The 21101-nt window shown below is 35.1% G+C and overlaps 2 protein-coding genes across 2 annotated transcripts in view; one reads left to right on the top strand and one right to left on the bottom strand.

Moving 5' to 3' along the window:
* The window catches only part of LOC101901327 (odorant receptor 82a), a 330365-nt gene that overhangs the window by 26210 nt on the left and 283054 nt on the right, over positions 1–21101 (top strand). The gene's annotated exons all lie outside the window — the stretch shown is intronic.
* On the bottom strand, positions 1428–9116 carry LOC101901363 (ankyrin-1). Its single transcript, XM_059126570.1, has 5 exons — positions 8671–9116; positions 8423–8552; positions 3347–3592; positions 2115–2319; positions 1428–1871 (listed from the first exon to the last, which is right to left on the bottom strand). Exons 1-5 carry the CDS (start codon positions 8841–8843, stop codon positions 1675–1677), a joined length of 951 nt encoding a protein of 316 aa, XP_058982553.1. The 5' UTR covers positions 8844–9116; the 3' UTR covers positions 1428–1674.

The raw sequence follows: 21101 nt of genomic DNA, 5'->3' as shown, positions 1-21101 counted from the left end.
ACCAAACATCGTAGATACATTTGTTGTGCCAAATGAAAACTACGTTTAATAATGTGGGCTGAACTCGATCTAATTAGGGATCAAATCGGACACTCCGTTCGAGTGTTATCGTGCGCACTAACCAGACAGAAGGACGGATCGAGACCCCTAGATCGACTTATATATATATATATTTCGCTATATATATATATTTCGCTATATATAACCGATATAAATACTATCGGCATCTACGTAACGATCAGAATTGACTTGTTCGTCTATTTGAGATTTCGCCGGGATTAAAAATATTCGCCGTTTAATGGAAAATTTGACTTTTATAATATATATTTCGCTATATATAACCGATATAAATACTATCGGCATCTACGTAACGATCAGAATTGACATGTTCGTCTATTTGAGATTTCGCCGGGATCACAGCAAAATCAGGAATTTTTTCAGTTTTTGGTCCATTTCAACCCCTAAATATTATGCGATCATCTCCAAAAAAATAGGGTTCTATTCTGACCCTAGCCCCACCTCCATTCTAAATTTCGTGAAGATCGGGCCATAATTGCGACCTGTAGAGTGATTACAAATTAACATGGACAGACGGACGGACATACATAGCTAGATCGACTCAGCTCGGCGAGCTAGGAAGATCCATATATACTTTCCTATGTGGGAAACCAATATTTCGAGGTGTTACATAATTTTTGGCCCAATCAAACTTATAATACCCCCAACACATAGTGTTGTAGGGTATAAAAAGTGTAAAACCAAAGTGAAAATGTCAAGAGAATATTTGAAAAATGTGGTCCTGTAAGATGCGTCCGCAGAAAAGTGATGCGCTGAAACAATACATATGAAAATTAAAATTTCGCGTCATTCTGTAACATACACCCAATATCTCTTCAAAACGATTGGTTTCTTTCGTATTTTTTGTTGCAAAACTTCAAAATACAAAGAAAAATAAAAGCTTTCGTGTTCGTCACTGCCAGAAAAAATCATTTACCCCAAACACATTTATTCGACAAATTTGCAACGAATTGGAAATATACAACGATTGTAATCTATTGGTAGTCTCAAACACCAAATTTTACATAATTTCGTGGTTAAATGTAGTATGACAAGGACCCATTCCCATTATGAAGTACATGTACCAAATGTCATACAAATCTATTAGAAAATGTGGCTGAAACCATCAAAATACCGAATGTCGGGAGGTACCGTTATATGCGGGCTTTCCCAAAACGTGGACCGATATATCTCATATATCACAATATCAACCATACTAGACACAAAGCAAACAACGGTGCCAAATTTTAGAGGTGTTACAAACAGAATGACGAATTTTTTATACCCCCCTTTCCAAGATGGAGGGTATAACAATTATCCATTTTTACAACGCCATTAGTTCGTAAATTTCAAATATATATTGACCTGGCGTATTTGGGTAGTACGGACGTACAAAACATTTTACTGTAGTGGAGAAGTTAAATTTGTGCACGCTACGTCGAATTTTAGGTCTACAAAGTTACCTCAAACTCAGAATATAATTTTATGAATATCATCAAAAGGAACTATGGGTCAATATAAACGTTTATTTGCTAAGAGTAGGTCCACTAAGCATGCATTGCGTGCCGACTATAGCATGCTGTACTTTTGATATACAGTTATTTGTATTTTACTTATTTAATCCGCGCCTTTTTCTTCTTTGTGTCTTTTTATATCTTGCAACCTTAATTGCTTGATAAAGTAATCCTCAGCTTTTTTGTTATTATACAAACGAGCCAAATCCATGCAAGTTAAGTTACGCATATCTCGGTTTTCCAAATCGGCTCCAAATTGCATGATCAACTTTAGAATGGTAAAATCAGAATCCATTACAACTGAAAATAAACAGGCAAAATGTAAAAAGTTTAATCACCATCATAACCCGAAATCAAACAATGAATCTGGTGGATTTGCATAAATGTTCAGCGAACACGATGGACCATCACTTTTTGGATTCTGATCTCTATCTGTTTTTAATTAAAATTTCTCAGTTTTCGTGTTAGTTCATTGTCGTTAGTGCGGTAGCGTGTGTACGAGTGTGTGCGTGTGTTTGTAGAAAAACACATATGTTTACTTACCAGCTCGCATTAACAGCGTCCAGCCACAGGCATCCTTGGACTCCGCATTGGCACCGTTCTCAAGTGCAAATTTCAAAATCTCACCTTGATTTGCATCGACTGCCAAATGGCACGGAGTTAAGCCGTACATATCCTTGGCTTCCATATCGGCTTTTTTGTTTAACAACATACGTGCTACCGCCACTCGGCCATAGTAGAATGCTTGCTGCAGTGTCCGAAATGGAGGATGGGTAGATAAAAATCGTCAACAGAGGGGAAAGAAATTAAAAACGGAAATTTGTTGTATCGATATGATACACAAAGCTCTACTAACGGCATTGCATTATATGCATGTGGCATAGGTTTTGAAAAAGTGTTGCGAGGAAAGTATATCCCGATATTTTAAAGATCAAAAAAAAAATAGTAAAAAAATATACAAAAACAATTTAAAAAAAATATTACCCATCTAAAATTACCATTACGAATTTTTATCAATCCTATCTACTTGCAATCTAACCTACTCACTCATTATTTTACCCTCCACTTTGAAAATGAGGGTATATTTAATTTTCTAAGTCGATTAAACGACGTAGACTGTCGATGTAGAGATTCAAAATTTGACAGATAAATTTGTGTTGTGTCTTGGATGGTTGGTATTGAAAATGAGATATATCGGTCTACGTTTTGGTATATCCATCATATAAAGGTACCTTCCGATATTCGGTATTTTGGTACATTTTACATTTTCTACGGATTTTTCCAAAAATTGGTATTTGTAGTTCGTATTGGGTTCTAGCTCCGGTATCGGAACATTGTACATATATACCCACGTTTGTGTATAGCCACATATAACGGTACTTCCTTATATTGAGTATTTTGATGATTTTTACCACATTTTGGTAATTTCTAGGTCATAATGGGTTCTTGCTCGTGTGGCGAAATAGTTTGAATTGGTCCGCATTTTCATATAGCCCCACATAATGTTACTTTCCGATAGAATTTTGATGATTTTTGCCAAATTCCACACATTTCCACAGATTTGTCTAAAACTGGTATTTGTAAGTCATAATGGGTTCTAGCTCCGGCGCCAGACGATCTCCAAACCAAAAATATTTCAATTAGAATATGTATCAAATTTTCCGCTTATCCTTCCCGAATTTTAGTGATTATCTTCTCAATGAGAATGCAGCACACTTAACTAAATTTGCGGATGGTTAAAAAATCAACTACTTATTCATCGTCCCCATACTCACGTGTAATGGTGTCCGGTTATTATTTGGATTTCCGACATGAACACTAGCTCCGGCCGAGAGTAGAGAATCAACAACACACATGTCACCGAATGCAATAGCATTTGCCAGAGGCAAATAACCGTTGGGGCCGGGATATTCAATTAGAGAGGGACGGCGACGTAAAATCCGTTTAACCAAAAAGTGATGGTCTTTTTTAATTGCTCGAAAAAGACATATGGTTGTGGGTTCGGTGGATAGTGTATAGCCCTGCAAGAGAAAATTTTGTTTTCATTTCGAAAATACTTTCGTATAGTGCGAAAGAATAATGTGAAAGTATAATATCAATCCCATGTGTTTCCTGCAAAAAAAGTGTCTTTTTAGTCCTTTTGTAAAATATGGTTAAAAACAACCTTTAAACGGGATCGTAGTAAAATATATTCTACATAATTATTTGTCATAAAATTCTAATATAGGTCCTACAAGATGTCAAGATTCTAAATCGTACCAGAACCACAGGAATTCATATATATTAAAAGCACATTTCGAGGTTAAATTCGTACTTTGTGTGGGTTTGTGCAAAAAAAAAAAAAAACCCAACATAGCATCACTTTAGATGGATGATGTCAAAGACAAAAATGACAATTTTCCACAACGTTATTTACCGGAATCGTTTCAAATTTCGTATTGGAAGATCTGAATGGGTACTACAACCTATGCACAGTGGTCGAGGTCGTATGGGAACAGCGGCCAAAAATACTTTCAGTGCAGATATCAATATGAATCTTTCGTTATGGTACCTTGATGTGATAAAAATAAAAAATGTGACAAAATGGATATGGTCGGTGCATGTTTTGGCATGGTCCCCTTACAACGCACCTCTCGAATAAGGTTTATTTGCCCAATTCTTGTCTCATTTCTACACCAGATTGTAATGTTATTTGATATTTTACGTTCTAAGGAGTTAAAAAATAATCTTACTGAAAATTATTTGGAACAGCCCGCCTTCAGGTAGAGTCCCCCTGTAAAGGTACCTCTAAAATAGACACATTTTTTATACAAATCAAGTCCAAATTTGATTATTTTTTGTAAACAAAATAAAATAACAATTTAATGTAAAATAAAATCAAAGTTAAATTTTCCACAAATAATTTGTTTGACTTAAGGCCCTATTGAAATTGGAGATAACGCTCTACTAAATATGCAAAGTGGTGTAGGGTATCATGAAGTCGGCCCCGCCCGACTTTAAGACTTTCTTTTCTGGTTATTGTTTGGTAACGTTCGCTGTCCCATTATAAAAGGGTCAGAGCTCAGAAGAAGATGGTTAATAAGAAACACGAAATTTTTTTCGGGTATGATTTAGTCGAAACTTGGAAGATAGTGCCATGGATATATATTTGTTAACTCTTTAGCATTGTCCAGTGCAAAGGCCTTAAATTTTTCGACGTTAATATTATACCCAGAAGACAATGCTTGCAACATTATTGAACACCCCTTAATTACCTCCTTATCAATCCCAAACAACAAAAACATATTCTATGTCACTAGCACCATAGAACTGACAAAATTGCAGCGAAGTCACTTCAGTATATTGGGCATAACGTACACATCTGACAAAATCTGAAAGTTAAATTGGCACCTTTAGAATCTTAGGACCATTACTAATGGCGTGAAAAAAATCACATTGGAGGATTCAGGGGGGAAAACAATTAAAACTTTAACAGAAATCCAATTTTATTTTCAAGATTAATCTTAAAGGCAACTCAGAACACTCACATCTTCTTATTATACACATATACTAAACGCACAAATAACTGCACTAAAAATAAGTCAATATCTTGCTTTTTAATAATAATGCCAAGATTTGTCATTATACCCTACAACACTATGTGTTGGGGGTATTATAAGTTTGATTGGGCCAGAATTTATGTAACACCTCGAAATATTGGTTTCCCATATAGGAAAGTATATATGGATCTTCCTAGCTCGCCGAGCTGAGTCGATCTAGCTATGTATGCCCGTCCGTCCGTCTGTCCATGTTAATTTGTAATCACTCTACAGGTCGCAATTATTGTCCGATCTTCACGAAATTTAGAATGTAGGTGGGGTTAAGGTCAGAATTTCTTTTGGAGATGATCGCATAATATTTAGGGGTTGAAATGGACCAAAAACTGAAAAAATTCCTGATTTTGCAGTTGCTCTACAGGTCGCAATTATAGACCAATCGACGCGGAATTGCGCATGTAGCTAGAGTTTAGGGCGGGGAAGAAGCCTACCAATTTGGGTTGTCATCGGATAATATTTAGCGGGTAATATAGACCATATGTTTTGTGTTGAAAAAATTCAAAATTTTTCATTAAACCGCGAATATTTTAAATCCCGGCGAAATCAAAAGCCATGACAAGGTTACTTCTGATCTTTACATTGATGTTAACATCCATCAAATCGGATATATAGCAAAATATGTGCGATATATATGTCTATCAAAGAAGATATGCTTGAAAGATCTCTTATATGTCGAGAACGGCTGAACTGATTTCGACAGTTCTCATTAATTCAAAATGGCCTCTTGGCAGGAAAGAAAAAACGTCTAAAAAATTGCATACAAATATCTCTCTAAAGATGAAAATATTGATTTTGTAATATTTCTCATATTTTTTAATTTTGTCATATTTTTTTGGCATATTTTCATTTTGAATTAAACATTTGGTAATATTTCTACAGCTAACAAAACTAAGTAGTTAGGATATCAGGATATTATATACAGATCGCATTTATGGCCCGATCCTTACGAAATTTTGCATGGGTTTAAGATTTTTTTAATTTTGTCATATTTTTGGCATATTTTCATTTTGAATTAAACATTTGGTAATATTTCTACAACTAACAAAACTAAGTAGTTAGGATATCAGGATATTATATACAGATCGCATTTATGGCCCGATCCTTACGAAATTTTGCATGGGTTTAAGATGAGGGTCAGAATAGAAGCCTACTCTTTTTGGAGATAATCGCCATATATTTAGGGGTTGAAATGGACAAAAAAAATGCAAAATTGTCAGCAAGTCGTAATTATCGTCCGATCGCATTTGAATGGAGGTTATCGGACATTGCAAAAGCCAAATAGTTTTGGATGGCCATCCAAAAATATTTAATGTGTGAAATGACGCACTTCTGACTATTTCATTAACGCTGATTTCGTTGAAGAATATAATCAAATGTCTGTATCTCATATAGATGCGTTTCAGTCAAAAATCAATAATAAATGTTAATCTTTTGCCACTTCTGAGAGATTATAGGTCTTCGGGAAATATTGGTTCCAGATCTAGGAAGACCACTTAAGTGCAACATCTACCAATAAATTGGAAATGAGCAAATTAGTTTAAGTTGCTATTATTCGAAAATTAGAGAACGAAACCTGATGGCTTTCTTTTATTATTTGTCCCAATATATTGTGGAATTTATTCGAGTATCTCGCCTATATAAACTGTATCGTTTATTATAGTATTGTAGGGTATTCAACGGTCGGCCCCGCTCGACTGTAGCCTTTGCTTACTTGTTTTGTAATACAGTTCTATTTTTACTCCACTTTTTCGCTGATCCCACTGAAAAAAGCAACTAACTAAATTTTCTCTTTTTTGATGGTATTTTTGAAGTGGGCCGTTAGATAGAAGCCAATATTATTATGTTTTCTAAAAAGCTTAACCCCTTAAGAGTTCATTTGTACACATTTGACAATAAATATCTGATTTTCATATTTTGAATTTTGGCCAATGGCAGCGACCACTGTGCTATGGCAAAAAACGTTGTATGCGACATTATTCACCGTAATTGTAACAAACTTCGTATTTAAGTTTCGTAATGAGTGGGCTTTTTACTTGTTTAGCTCTACTTTTATAGTTTTGTCGCATAGTGTTTTGTAGGAACAGATCTTTTGTCAAAAACTACTAACTCCTTAAAGTATGCTCCAAAAAAAAAAATAATTTTTCAATGAAAATATCAGCGTCGATTAATACCTAAGAAAATGAATAAATGCTAAACCCATGAAATAGAGCCGAAAACATATAAAAATAGTAAGAAAAGGACAAAAACCAGGCGGACCCAATTAAGTGATAGCGACAAAGCTACCTGTAAAAAGTTTACATTACATCCGATTTTGTATTTAAGTCCCTCACACCCACAACAACCATATTTGGTTCCAAATACAGCTTAAAAATAGCACTGCTAAATGTTTTAGAGATCGGTTCAGATTTGGATATGGCTCCCATATATATCTTCATATATATTCATCCGATTTCACGTTTTAATGTTCTTAAAAATGTGATATCAAATCAAATAAGGTGGACTTTAATTAATATCAGTTAAGTCCGTCAAATAAGAGAAGAATGTACTTTCTTTGTTGCAGTTCTTATCTCACCCTGTATATCAACCCAAAAAACAAACTAAGGTATAGTTAAAAGTTTTTTGTCCGTTGGCAGCACAATCTGTAGATTAAGAGCAAGTTCGGTGGAAAAATATGACAAGAAATCTAATATTCCTTAAATCGAATGATATTGGGGGCAATAATAAATCATCAGATTGATGTCCAATTTTTGATACCAAACTTTTTACGGACCTAAAATACAATTGAGTAATATTTTGTCCGTTCGGAATCTAGAGTAGTTCCTACTGAGTAACAGATGGGTGGAATTGGTTACATCAATATAGAATCTTATGCTGATCAAGAATGAGTTACAAGAAGGAGACTCAAAGGTAATATACTAATAATATACATAGTATATTACCTTTGAGTCTCCTTCTTGTAACTGATTCTTGATCAGCTGCGAAGAGCATAATAAGTCACTATATATATCACTCTAACATTATGTGTAAAATAGTTTTGTGTGACTCGAATTCTGTCTTCGAGCTGCCAAATATAACTGGCTGTATTACATTTGAATATGGCTCATGTATTTCAACCATTATTCCTCAATCCTTCTTTGAATATCCTTATCACTATTTTCGTTAAATTTCATTTCAAGGACTTATCCGATGTCTTCGAAAGGCATTTAAATACAATACAAGCCTATCCTTTGCCTTGTATGGGATTCATTGACTTACCACAATTTCATTGGAAGTTCGTAATAACTCGTATTCGGTGGCATTCAATGGAAGCCACAGTCCTTTCACTCTCAAACGATAGCCAAAATTCTCTTCCAAATTGTCTATGGTTGTGGAACAGTGGCTGGTCCTGAAATGATACAACTATATGAATGGATGTTGTTGTCGTTGTTGTTGGCAGCTTGCTGATGGCAACCGATACTTTTATGATTGCATTCGTTAGTATCGTTTTTAATTTCAATTATTACCAATCAACTTTGGTCCATCCTTTTGTCTTGTGGTGCTTTTCAATGCGGTACACATCAGCACCCTCGATGCAGCTCCACTCCAATCCAATGGAATTTACAGTTTCTTTCGTAATTTTTACATTGAATTCAATTTTGTTTTCAGCATTCTTTTTCGGTTGCTCCTTTGTGGTCATTTTGAGACCATGTTGTTTCAGTTGTATTTTGTCATTGATATAAAATACTGCCAGTCTTATTTGTTTGATTTTGTTTTTGCAATTTGCTGTGTATTTTACTGTTGTTTGGTCGTTTGGTCTCTATAGAGTGTTGCTATATACTGTTGTTGACACTCTACTGTCTGCCAAAAATATGGTTTTGAAGCTAACTGAATTTTTTACCTATTTTCTTGTAATTTAGTGTAGACGAAGAAAATGCGTTGGGGTTGAGGGTGTATTTAAGCCTTGGGCACGCAAACATTTTGGCCGCAGACCGATGGACTCAGCACGCGCCACCCAAGAATGGTTTCAAAATGAGGTTCCTCGCTTCAATTCCAACGCACAATGGCCACCAAAATCTCCGGATACCAATCAAACATTTTTGCTTCCATTCAATAAAACTAAAAAATGAAAATGTAAAAATGTGAATTGCGGCAGTTCACCATTTTCGGCCAAGCGAAGTAACTCTTTAGCTTTTTCGAGTCTATTTTCTTTCTGTTGCGGTGTAAGTTCTAACACTTTTTGGAATTTCAATGGCTTTACCTCCGAGCTCACGAGCATTTTTCGGCCACTGCGACGCGTGTTTCAATCAAGTAGCTTTTTTACTTTTCGAACCAATTCTGCTGTTGTTGCTGTTATCTTTCGTCCACTACCTTGACGTCGGGCTACGCTACCAGTATCACTATAACAAGCGATGTTACGAGACACAAAGGATTTATTCACATTTTAATTCTGAAGTGGCTTAGAAATGACAGCAGTCTGAAGTTGGTTGTAGTTTTTTCATCTCACCCTGTATAGCCAACATTTCCAAAACCACCTCCGTAACTTAACCATAGACACCGACAGTGACATCCACTTCACTAAATACCAAATTTAGTACAATTCCTACAATTTTAGTACACATTTCCAAAACCACCTCCACATGACCAGGCAACAATACAAGCGACTCTAATACTAAATTGCACTCATACCACCAACAGGAGCCTTCAGGCATTTGGCACCGTCTGGTGCGAACTTTAACTTTCCAAGAGAGTATAGGAAAACATCAACCAGGACAGGCAAGTGTCTGTTATAGAAGGTGGAATCAATAAAGAACTCCAGCTGGGAAAATTTCGTAAAAAATTACCTAAAATTATTGAAATCGCGGAGGTCCCCCTATATGGAGGCTACACCAAAACGTGTACATGCATAGATCTTAATATTTTGTATATTCCAAATATCAACTTTAGTCCGCGGAAAATTGTGGATTACATTATCAAAATATCCAATATCGGGTGGTACCATTCATTATACATATCTTAGCAAGGACGTTTCCCAAGCACTAGTTTCAAAAACTGACGATTTACAGCAACATCAGTTAAAATATGGCTAAAACCTACAAAATAGTAGACCCATATGGATTTCTTTTTCTGCTGAGTTGACATGCTCAGTGGGAAACCCAAACTAAATCAAACAATGTCAAAACCCTGCAAAACTAAACTCGAGCGGAATAGTTAAATGGGAGCTTTTATGTGATAAGAACCTTCGAAATAATAAAAACTAGTAAAAAACATTAAGTTCGGCCAAACTTTTAATACCCTCCACTTTGGGGTATAGAAAACAACTGTTCAACTGTATCTGAGTTCAAACGTGTTCCACTTTAAACTATATTAAGGATAACGCTGTTAAACTTTTCAAAAAACCTTAAAGTGGGTGAGGCCGTTATATGGGGGCATACCAAAACGTGAACATATATAGGCAATTTTATACTTCAATGATGGTCGTCTACAAAATCTTCTTAAATACCACATTTGAAACAATGTCGTGGGTAAATGTAACTAGGATTATCAAAATACCGAATATCGGTGGGTATCGTAATATGTATGGTATAGGAAAATGTGGACCTAAATATTCAATTTTCTGCCACAGGAACTAGAACCCATTATGAAATACAAATACCAATTTTTAGACAAATCCGTGGAAAAATGTGGCAAAAATCATCAAAATACCGAATATCGGGAGTACCGTAATATGGGGGTTATACAAACACGTGGATCTATACATACATTGTTTGGCCATCGGAGCTAAAACCCATTATGACCTACAAACACCAATTTTTTCCCAAATCCTTAAAAAATATGGCGAAAATCATAAAGATACAGAATATCAGGAAGTACTGTTGTTTGGGGGCTATACAAACACGTGGACTTATATATATACAATGTTTCCATTATGACCTACAAATAATAATTCTTAGACAAATCCGTGGAAAAATCATCAAAATACCGAATATCGGGAGATTCCATTATATGATAGCTATATAAAATCGTGGACCTATTAATAAAGTGTTTCGCCGCTAGAGCTAGAGTCCATAATGATCTACAAATACCAATTTTTAGACAAATCGTGTAAAAAAGTGCCAAAAATCGTAAAAATACTGAATATCGTTTGGTACCTTTATATGAGGACTAAACCAAAACGTAGACCGATGTATCTTATTTTCAATACCAAACATCCTAGACACAATACAAATTGTTCTGCCGAGTTGTAAAGCTCTACGTCAAATAATGTGGGCTGTATCGTGATTTCAATAGACAGACGGACAGTCAAACGGACATCGTTAAATCCACTTAGAATTTAATGCTGATCATAAATATATATATATATATATATATATATATATATATATATATATATATATATATATATATATATATATATATATATATATATACGTTATGGGGTCTACGACGAATATTTAAAGAGGTTACAAACGAAATGACAAAGATAATATAGCCTCCTCTTCAAGGTGGAGGGTATAAAAAATTGGATAGAACCATTTTATGAGGGATATTCCTGAACATTTTTTGTGCCCGAAAACTTTCGGAGAAAATTTAATTATGGGCGAAATTTGTAGTTCGACTTCTTTAGAAGTAAGAGTGTGGTGTCTCATACGGATAAACAAAGGGACATATGCGAATCCGTGATTAGGAATGTATATTCTTTGTAGGGTCTTTTGATTATCTCATGAGTTACAAACGATATAACAAATCCTATGTGCCCTTCCATACTTAATAGGGCTTATGCACTTGTAGTTGATATATTAGTCGTTGTTTACCTACGGAACAAAACATTGCTACTTGTTTACCAAATGTTATGACAATATTAAATTACGTTACCATGGTAGTAGTAATTGGCCGTTTGTAATGTTTGTTTATATTTGGTTTCATTAAAAATGAAGAAAAAATATATTACCACATAAAATCAGCTCGTGTTTTTCGAGAAAATTAAATAAGTTCAAGGTTCTGAAGAGCATTTTAGTAATTGAATTGGGCAATAAATGTAAACAGTTTCACATTTACAGGAATACGAAAATGAATATAAATCAATATGAATTTTAAAATTTTTTTGAAATGAATTATTTTCTTTTAGCTTAATTCAATATATTTAAAATGTTAATATCTTAACACTTGCTCAAACACTTAAGTCCTCAACACACATACCGATTGTGAAAAGAACTATGCTGGGGATGCGTGCGCTCTGTTTGGCCTCAGGCAGAGATAAAAACATTTCTTAAACTTGTCATTTATCATTCTGACTTCCTAATCGATTTAGCCACAGCCACAAGTTCATGGACTGACTGTTCGGCATCGGTGGTATCTGCTATGTGTAATACCAAACGATGACGACAACAACAACAAACACCAATCTTCTGTGGCTACACATTTTCCTTTGCATCATCATTAGAGATTTGCCAGATTTATGCGACTCTTTTTGATTTTGCTGCTGCCGTTCGACAGGATATTTCATTGAATGTGTGGTGGTTTACAGATATTTTCACTTCATTTACTTCAAATTAAAAACTTGTCATTCTATCAACCATCATCGTAAAATGGTATCTGGGAAAAATGCCACGCAAAGTCCGGGCTTGAATTATGTTTGCTTTGTCTCGCTGTTCTGGCTAGTTGTTGGCAAATTAAAATGGCAGTAATAACTGATAATTTGTGCCAAGCTATGTGGTGTTCCGTTTTTTTTTTTTCTATGTCAGATGAGAGACAACGAACGTTGCGACACAAAGATAGACAGTGGGAAATTACATCGTTTGATTGTGGTTGGTGTTATTTTCTCGAGGCACTACTAATGTTTTTCACTATGCCTGCCTGTTCTGCCAGGATTGTGGGCAGGATTTTCTCTGTCATTTCATAATTGACTAATAGTCCGTTTGGCCAGGGATTAGAGGATTTATTCATTTATATTGACGTTATTAATCATTGGTCTTTAGCGGAAAGAGATAATGTGAAGTGCAACTTTGATTTATAGTAGCAAAACCAATGTCAATTTAAAAATTTTAAAAGCTTTTGACCAAAAAGGACAATGTTTAATGTAATGGGAAGACATATTTAATTTTTTTTTGTAAGCTTGTAATATATAGTGTGGCCTGTTAAAAATGCTTTGTGGCAAGTTACAATGAAACACAAGGGTCAGTTAAAAAATACATATAGATGGGTCTTTAATGTTAAATTTGGGTTCATTGAATTAAAAATATATATAAAATTTGGGTAAAGGACATTTGAGGAAATGTGTCTCGGGACGATTGAGGTTGATTTAGCCATGTCGTCTGCCTGGTTGGCTCAAGGCCAGTCTCGAAAGAGAGTGTTAGATTTCGTCGAAATTTTGCATATCGTAATATTGGTATTACACCTATATCAAGTTCGAAGATAAACAATATTGATCAACTTCTTCTTGTATCCATATACAGGGTGAGACGAAAAAACTGCAACCAACTTTAGACTGGTTACAAAATGAGGTTCCTCAAGCAAGCGCTTGAGATTAAAAAATATAGCGTTTGACTTTGTTGCGTTTTTTTATCTCTCATTGAATTCCCTCATTAGACCCTTAACGTCTTCTTGAACCTATAGTAGAATTTTATGACAGATAATTTTGTGAAGTATTTTAACTTGCTACGATGCCACATAACCCTTTGTTGGCTCGTTTGAGAACTACATTTTTTGTATTTTTATATTTATGCATGTCAGTCAGTGTGTCCAAGTATTTTTGTGAACAAAATGATTGAGATGAAGTTTTCCAAACAATATTTGTTTAGCCAAACCCCAAGGACCAAACCCGGAATACCATAGTATTTTGTTGTTGCAAAATGGTCAGGCTTAATGCCATAATTGTAGTTCTTATAAAAACAAGGAATGTTTATTAGTGGTGAACGATGGTAATGTTTACCAGGGGTTAAGGCAGGGAATACCTAGGATTCGGAAAGAGCCACCAATCCTCATCAGTTCCCTTGTTTTTTATCTGAACCTAGATATTCCATGCCTTACCACCTGGTAAACATTACCATCGTTCTCTAAAACAACTTGCTTCTAGACGAATTCCGTGTAGAAGCAAGTTCACACAATTTGGTGCAATCTTGGTGCAGATGCTGCTCGAAAATACCTCTGTCAAATTTTATCGAGATCGATTCAGATTAGGATATAACTCCCATATATATCTTTATCCGATATCAGGTTTATTGTGCACCAAATGGCTAGTATCAGCCTAAATGGACTGAATTTTGGCAATACGTCTGAATTCATCCTATAAACCAGTACTTCAAATTTGTTGAAAATCGGTTCAGATATGGCTATAGCTCCCATATATACGTTTTATCCGATTTAGGGTTTAAAGTCCCTCACACATTCCACAAGAACCAGATGTCAGGTACAACCCAGAAGTATCTCCGTCAAATTTTATCGATATCTGATCAGATTTGGATATAGCTCCTACAAATATCATAGTCCGATATCAGGTTTATTGTGCACCTAATGGCTAGTATCAGTCTAAATGTACTGCATTTTGGCACTTCTGACGTAATTCAGTGTAGAAATAAGTACTTAAAGTTTGGTGAAAATCAGTACAGATATAGCTATAGCTCCACATATATATTTTATCCAACTTGAGGTCCCTTACATGCATAATATGCATTCGACAAAAATTATATTTGGCTCCAGATATTTTATAGATCTCGGAAGTAAATAGATATAGCTCCAATAAATATCTTCGACAGAATTAGAGTTTATTGTGCACCAATTGGTTAATATTAGCCCACATTGAATAAACTTTGGCAATTCCGACCGAATTCAGTATAAAATCAAGTAAATCAAATTTGGTGGAAATCGGTTCAGATATAGCTACAGCTTTGAAATACCTTTGCCAAATTTTATATAGAACGTCTAAGATTTGGATAAAGCACATAATGGCTAATATCAACCCAAATGGATTTCGGGACGTATGTTTCCATTTTGTGCAAATCGGCTCCGAAATATTTTTATACCCTACACTACATAGTTGTCAGGGTATTATGTCTTTGTGCATTTGTTTGTAACATGGAGAAGGAAGCGAGATAGACTCATAGTTACTTTTGAGGATCTCCATAGAATCACTTTCTGAGTTGATTTATGCACGTCAGTCCGTCCGTCTGTCCATGTATGCTTGTGAACAAAATGCAGGTCGCATTTATTATCCGATTGAGACGAAATTTGTTGTTTAGCCCAAGGACGAACCCTATTGAAATTGGAGATAATCGGTAAAAATGTAGACATAGCTCCCATATATATCTTGGTCCGATTTGCCTTTTATTGTGCACCTAACGTGTAACACCAGCCCGAATAGTATGGGATTTTGCACATACAACCAAATTAGGTCTGCAAATAAATTTGCCAAATTTGATCGAAATCGTTTCAAATATAGCTATAGCTCCCATATATATTGTTCATCCGATTTGTTATTTTTGTCCTCCGAAGCCGTAATATGCACTCTGTAACAACAATATTTGGGGAAATATATGGAATGCAGCTCAGAAATATCTTTGCTAAATTTTATCGAGATCGATTCAGATTTGGATATAGCTCTCATATATAACTTCGTCCGATTTACCTTTTATTGTATACCAAACGTCTAATATTTGCCCAAATGGGATGGAATTTGTCACATGCGACCGAATTGAGTCTAGAAGGTAGTATGCCAAATTTGTTTGATATCGGTTCATATATTGCTATAGCTCCCATGTATATTGTTCATCCGTATTTGTTACCCACAACCGTAATATGCCCTCCGTAACAACGATATTCAGGGAAATATATCAAATACAGCTCAGAAAAATCGTTGGCAAATTTTATCGAAATCGGTTCAGATTTGGATATAGCTCCCATATATATCTTTATCTGATTTCAAATTAATTTTGCACCAAATGGGCAATACAAGTCCGAATTTAAAAGATACAATTGCCTCGGATATATATAATACAAATTTAATGTTGTAAGGGATTTAGAAAAACCAGTTGGTTTAAATTCCATTGACTATACCTCAAATAAATCTTCATAACGAAGGTTAATCCCGGAAAAAGCTCTAACGTAAAAATGCCTTTACAAGTAAGCAAAGGCTATAGTCGTGCGGATCCGACCATGTGATACCCTACAACACTACAATATGTTAGGAGCCCCTTTTGTCCAATACATTTTGGAAAATTTCGCGTTTGAAATTATGTCATGGAGAACGTCCCTGATATAACCCTTAGCATTTTGAACAGGGACATTTGCAAAATATTCACGCACTCCGTCATGCTGTTAGTTGTTTTGGTCCATTTTACAGCTAAATATAATCCAATTGTCATCCAAAATGCTAGAGCTGTTCCCTGTCCTTAACGCTCTTCTCAGGCGTTTCGATTGGCTTCAATTATGTGATCAGGAATTTGTTTCTGTTTTTGGTCCATTTCAACCCCAAAGTATACTGCGGACATCTTTGAAAACAATAGGCCTAGCTCTTCTGAGCTTAAAAAAAAATTTTCATGAAAATCGGACGATAATTGCAAACTGCATATAATAACCCAACCTGTGTCGTAAGGTGACAAATAATTACACTTACAATATTAAGTTAAATTGAAAAAAACGCATGCGATAAAAAATTATTATTTTATGCGATTTTTTTAGATGTTATGCTTTCATGCCAGGAGGGCATTCCGAATTGACAAAATTTGTCCAAATCGGTCTAGCCATTCTTGAGATATAAGCATTCTAGCTAACATCCCCTTCCTTTCTACATTGTATATACTTCGGTATGTATATCCGATATGTTTACTATCGACATCTACGTAACGGTCAGAGTTGATCTGTTTGTCTATTTGTGATTTCGCCGGGATTAAAAATATTCGCGGTTTATGGAAAATTTGACTTTTATGTTACACAAATATTATGGTCTATTTCACCCACTAAATATTTCCCGATGACCATCAAAATTGGAAGACTTCTGTCCAGCCCTAGGTTCTAGCCCCATGCTAACTTCCGCGTCGATCTGTAATTGCGACCTGTAAAGCAACTGCAAAATAAGGAAAATTTTCAGTTTTTGGTCCATTTCAACTCCTAAATATTATGCGATAATCTCCAAAAGCAATAGCCTTCTACTCTGGCCCTAGCCATTCTAAATTTCGTGACGATCGGGACATAATTGCGACCTATAGTGTGATTACAAATTAACATGGACAGACGCACAGATGGACATACATAGCTAGATCGATTCAGCTCGGTGACATAGGAAGATCCATATATACTTTCCTATGTAGGAAAACAATATTTCGAGGTGTAACATAAAGTCGTACCCGCCCGACTTTAGGACTTTCTTTACCTTTTATATCCTCCACCTTGGAAAGGAGGGTAAATTAACTTCGTCATTTCGTTTGTAACATCCTTAAATATTAGATCCCATAAAGTATATATATATTCAGGTTGAACGAAAGCATAACAAGTGGAGAAAGATGAAAATGTTTATATGTGCGGTTGTAAGATTTAGAAGACTTTCCAAAAGAATTTTAGTTTTATATAATTCTTTGGTTCCTCTTCTATTGAGCTTACGATCTCGTCACTTGGGTAAAAAATGTTTTTGTCATAGAAGTTATTTTTAAAATAACTTCTGGGGAGAATATCCCAGACAAAAACAAGGGAACTGATGAGGATTGGTGGCTCTTTCCGAAACCTAGGTATTCCCTGCCTTACCCCCTGGTAAACATTACCATCGTTCTCCACTAATAAACAAACGTTGTTTTTATAAAAACAACAATAAAGGGATAAGCCTGAACATTTTGCAACAACAAAATACTACGGTATCCCGAACAAACAAGCCACACTGTTATATTCATAATCAGCATAAAATTCTAAGTCGCTTTAACAATCTCCGTCTGTCTGTTGAAATCACGATACAGCCCACATTATTTGACGGAGAGCGTCAAAATTTAGCAGAACAATTTGTATTGTGTCTAGGATGGTTAGTATTGAAAATGAGACATATCGGTCCACGTTTTGGTATAGTCCCCATATAACGGTACCTAGCGATATTCGGTATTTTGATTATATATGCCACATTTTGTCACGGATTTGTCTAAAAATTGGTACTAGTAGGTCATAATGGGTTCTAGCTCTTTTGGCGAAACACTGTATGTATAGGTCCACGTTTTTGTATAGCCCCATGTAGCCGTATTCCCGATATTATGTATTTTGATGATTTTTGCAACATTTTCGCATGAATATGTCTAAAAATTGGTATATGTGGGTCAAAACGGGTCTTATGTTTCCTTTACCCTAAGGTGGAGGGCATTAAAAGTTTGGCCCGGACCTAATATTTATACCCTACAACACTATGTGTTGGGGGTATTATAAGTTTGATTGGGCCAAAAATTATGTAACACCACGAAATATTGATTTCCCACATAGGAAAGTATATATGGATCTTCCTATCTCGCCGAGCTGAGTCGATCTAGCTATGTATGTCCGTCCGCCCGTCTGTCCGTCTGTCCAGCAGAAGCCTTCCAATTTTGATGGTCATTGGGTAACATTTAGTGGTTGAAATAGACCATAGAATTTGAGATAAATAAAAGTCAAATTTTCCATTAAACCGCGAATATTTTTAATGCCGGCGAAATCACAAATAGACGAACAGGTCAATTCTGACCGTTACGTAGATGCCGATAGTAAAAATATCGGATATATATAGCGAAATATATACAATGTATATATACAAAGGAAGGGGATGTTAGCTAGAATGCTTATATCTCCAGATTGGCTGGAGCGATTTTGATAAATTTTGTCAATTCAGAATGCCCCCTTGGCATAAAACTATAAAATCTAAAAAAATCGCATAAAAAGATACCAATAATGATGTTAATATAGATTTTGTAGTATTTTTGACATTTTTTTCATTTTTTCATATTTTTTATCGCATGCGATTTTTTCAATTTGACTTATAATATTCAAGTGTACATTTCGTAATATTTTTTCACCTTACAACACAGGTTGGGGTTATTATATACAGATTGCAATTATCGTTCGATCCTCATGAAAATTGTCATAAGGGTGTTTTAGGCTCAGTATGGCTAGGCCTATTGTTTTCAAAGATGCCCGCAATATATTTAGGGTTTAAATGGACCAACAACTAAAAAAAATTTTCTGATTTGCAGCCGTTATAAAGGTCACAAATAGAAACCAAAGGTCACGAAATCTCGCATGAAGTTAGAGTTTAGGACAGCGGGAAGAATGGACCACTACTTTTGTGAGAAAAAAAATTACATTTTACCGAGACGTTGAAAATAACTTACAGGCGATATCCAAAATACACAAACAGGCGAACTATTGGCTTTTTGTGCTGATTTCGTTGTCGAATATATCCAAACATCATAGACAAGCAAATCATATAGATGGGCCTAAATTCAGACATATTTGGAGATGATCGAAAACTAGTTAGGGGTTCAAATGTACTAAATTTTCCTTATCACACAATTGAAACCAATCGACACGAAATTTTGCATGAGAAAAGAGTAAAGGACAGGGAAGAAGTGTATCATTTTGGATGACCATCGGATTATATTTAATTGTAACTAAAAGGACGACCGTTTGCGTAGGAATTGGGCAAATGTCCCTAGTCATTGTGTTATAGACACAATTTCAAAAGCGAAATCTTCCAAAATGGATTTGGACATAAGGCGACATCTACCATTATGTAGTGTTGTAGGGTATCACATGGTCGGCTCCGCACGACTATAGCCTTTGCTTAAATAAAGCCTTCTGTTAAATATAGCCTTCTGTTAAATAAAACTCAATTTTTTTATTAAACCGCGAATATTTTTAATCCCGGCGAAATCACAAATATATGAACAGGTCAATTCTGACCGTTTCGTAGATGCCGATAGTAAATATATCTGATATATAGCGGGAAATATATGCGATGTAAACATACAATGGAAGGGGATGTTAGTCAGAATGCATATATCTTAAGAATGGCTGGACCGATTTTGACAAATTTTGAGAAACAAATTTAAGAGAATAAAATCTAAAAAAATCGCATAAAAATGTGCTAATAATGGTGGTATTATAGATTTAGTAGTATTTTGTGACATTTTTTTATTTTTTTTATATTTTTTATCGCATGCGATTTTTTCAATTTGTCTTATGATATTGAAGTGTACATTTTGTAATATTTTTTCACCTTACAACACGGGTTGGGGTTATTATATACAGATTACAATTATCGTCCGATCTTCACGAAAATTTTCACAAGGGTAGGGTTAGGCTCAGAAGAGCTATTGTTTTCAAAGATGACCGCAATATATTTAGGGGTTAAAATGAACCAACCACTAAAACGTTCCTGATTTTGCAGCCGTTATAAGGTCGCAAATAGAAAGAAAAGGACATGAAATCTCGCATGAAGTTAGAGTTTAAGACAGCGGGTACAATGGACCACTACTTTTGTGTGCAAAAAATACCAATATTACTTACAAGCAATATCCGAAATATGCAAAAGGCGAACTTCTGGCTTTTTTATGCCGATTTCGTTAATGAATATAGTCAAATATCGTAGTCAAGCAAATCATATATATAGGTCTAAATTTTTAGATGCAGAGCGGCTTCTTGCTTTTGGAGATACTCGCAAAATATTAAGGGACTCAAATGCACCAAAAACAGAAAAAAATTTCTGATCACACAATTGAATCCAATCGACTTTCTAACATATTGTAGTGTTGTAGGGTATCACATGGTCGGCCCCACACGACTATAGCCTTTGCATACTTGTTTAATATAATTCTTATCGAAGTCATATCATGAACTATACAGAATACGCAGAGGGAAAGAATTTCAAAGTTTATCATACTTAACTGTGACAGATGGCGTTTTCTTTATATATGTTTAAAAAAACAAAAGATAGAAAATAATTAAAATAATTATTACT

Source organism: Musca domestica, unplaced genomic scaffold (genome assembly GCF_030504385.1).
Source record: "Musca domestica strain aabys unplaced genomic scaffold, Musca_domestica.polishedcontigs.V.1.1 4, whole genome shotgun sequence".
NCBI classification, from domain to species: Eukaryota; Metazoa; Arthropoda; class Insecta; order Diptera; family Muscidae; genus Musca; species Musca domestica.
This window is presented reverse-complemented; position numbering and strand designations above follow the sequence as displayed.

Excerpts from the sequence above, each read along its gene's own strand:
- LOC101901363 (XM_059126570.1), bottom strand. The coding sequence starts at position 8,843 with ATGACCACAAAGGAGCAACCGAAAAAGAATGCTGAAAACAAAATTGAA. Across the intron at positions 2,320-3,346 it reads ATAACCGGACACCATTACAC|CAAGCATTCTACTATGGCCG; the intron begins GTGAGTATGGGG and ends CGGACACTGCAG. Across the intron at positions 1,872-2,114 it reads GACGCTGTTAATGCGAGCTG|TTGTAATGGATTCTGATTTT; the intron begins GTAAGTAAACAT and ends GTTTATTTTCAG.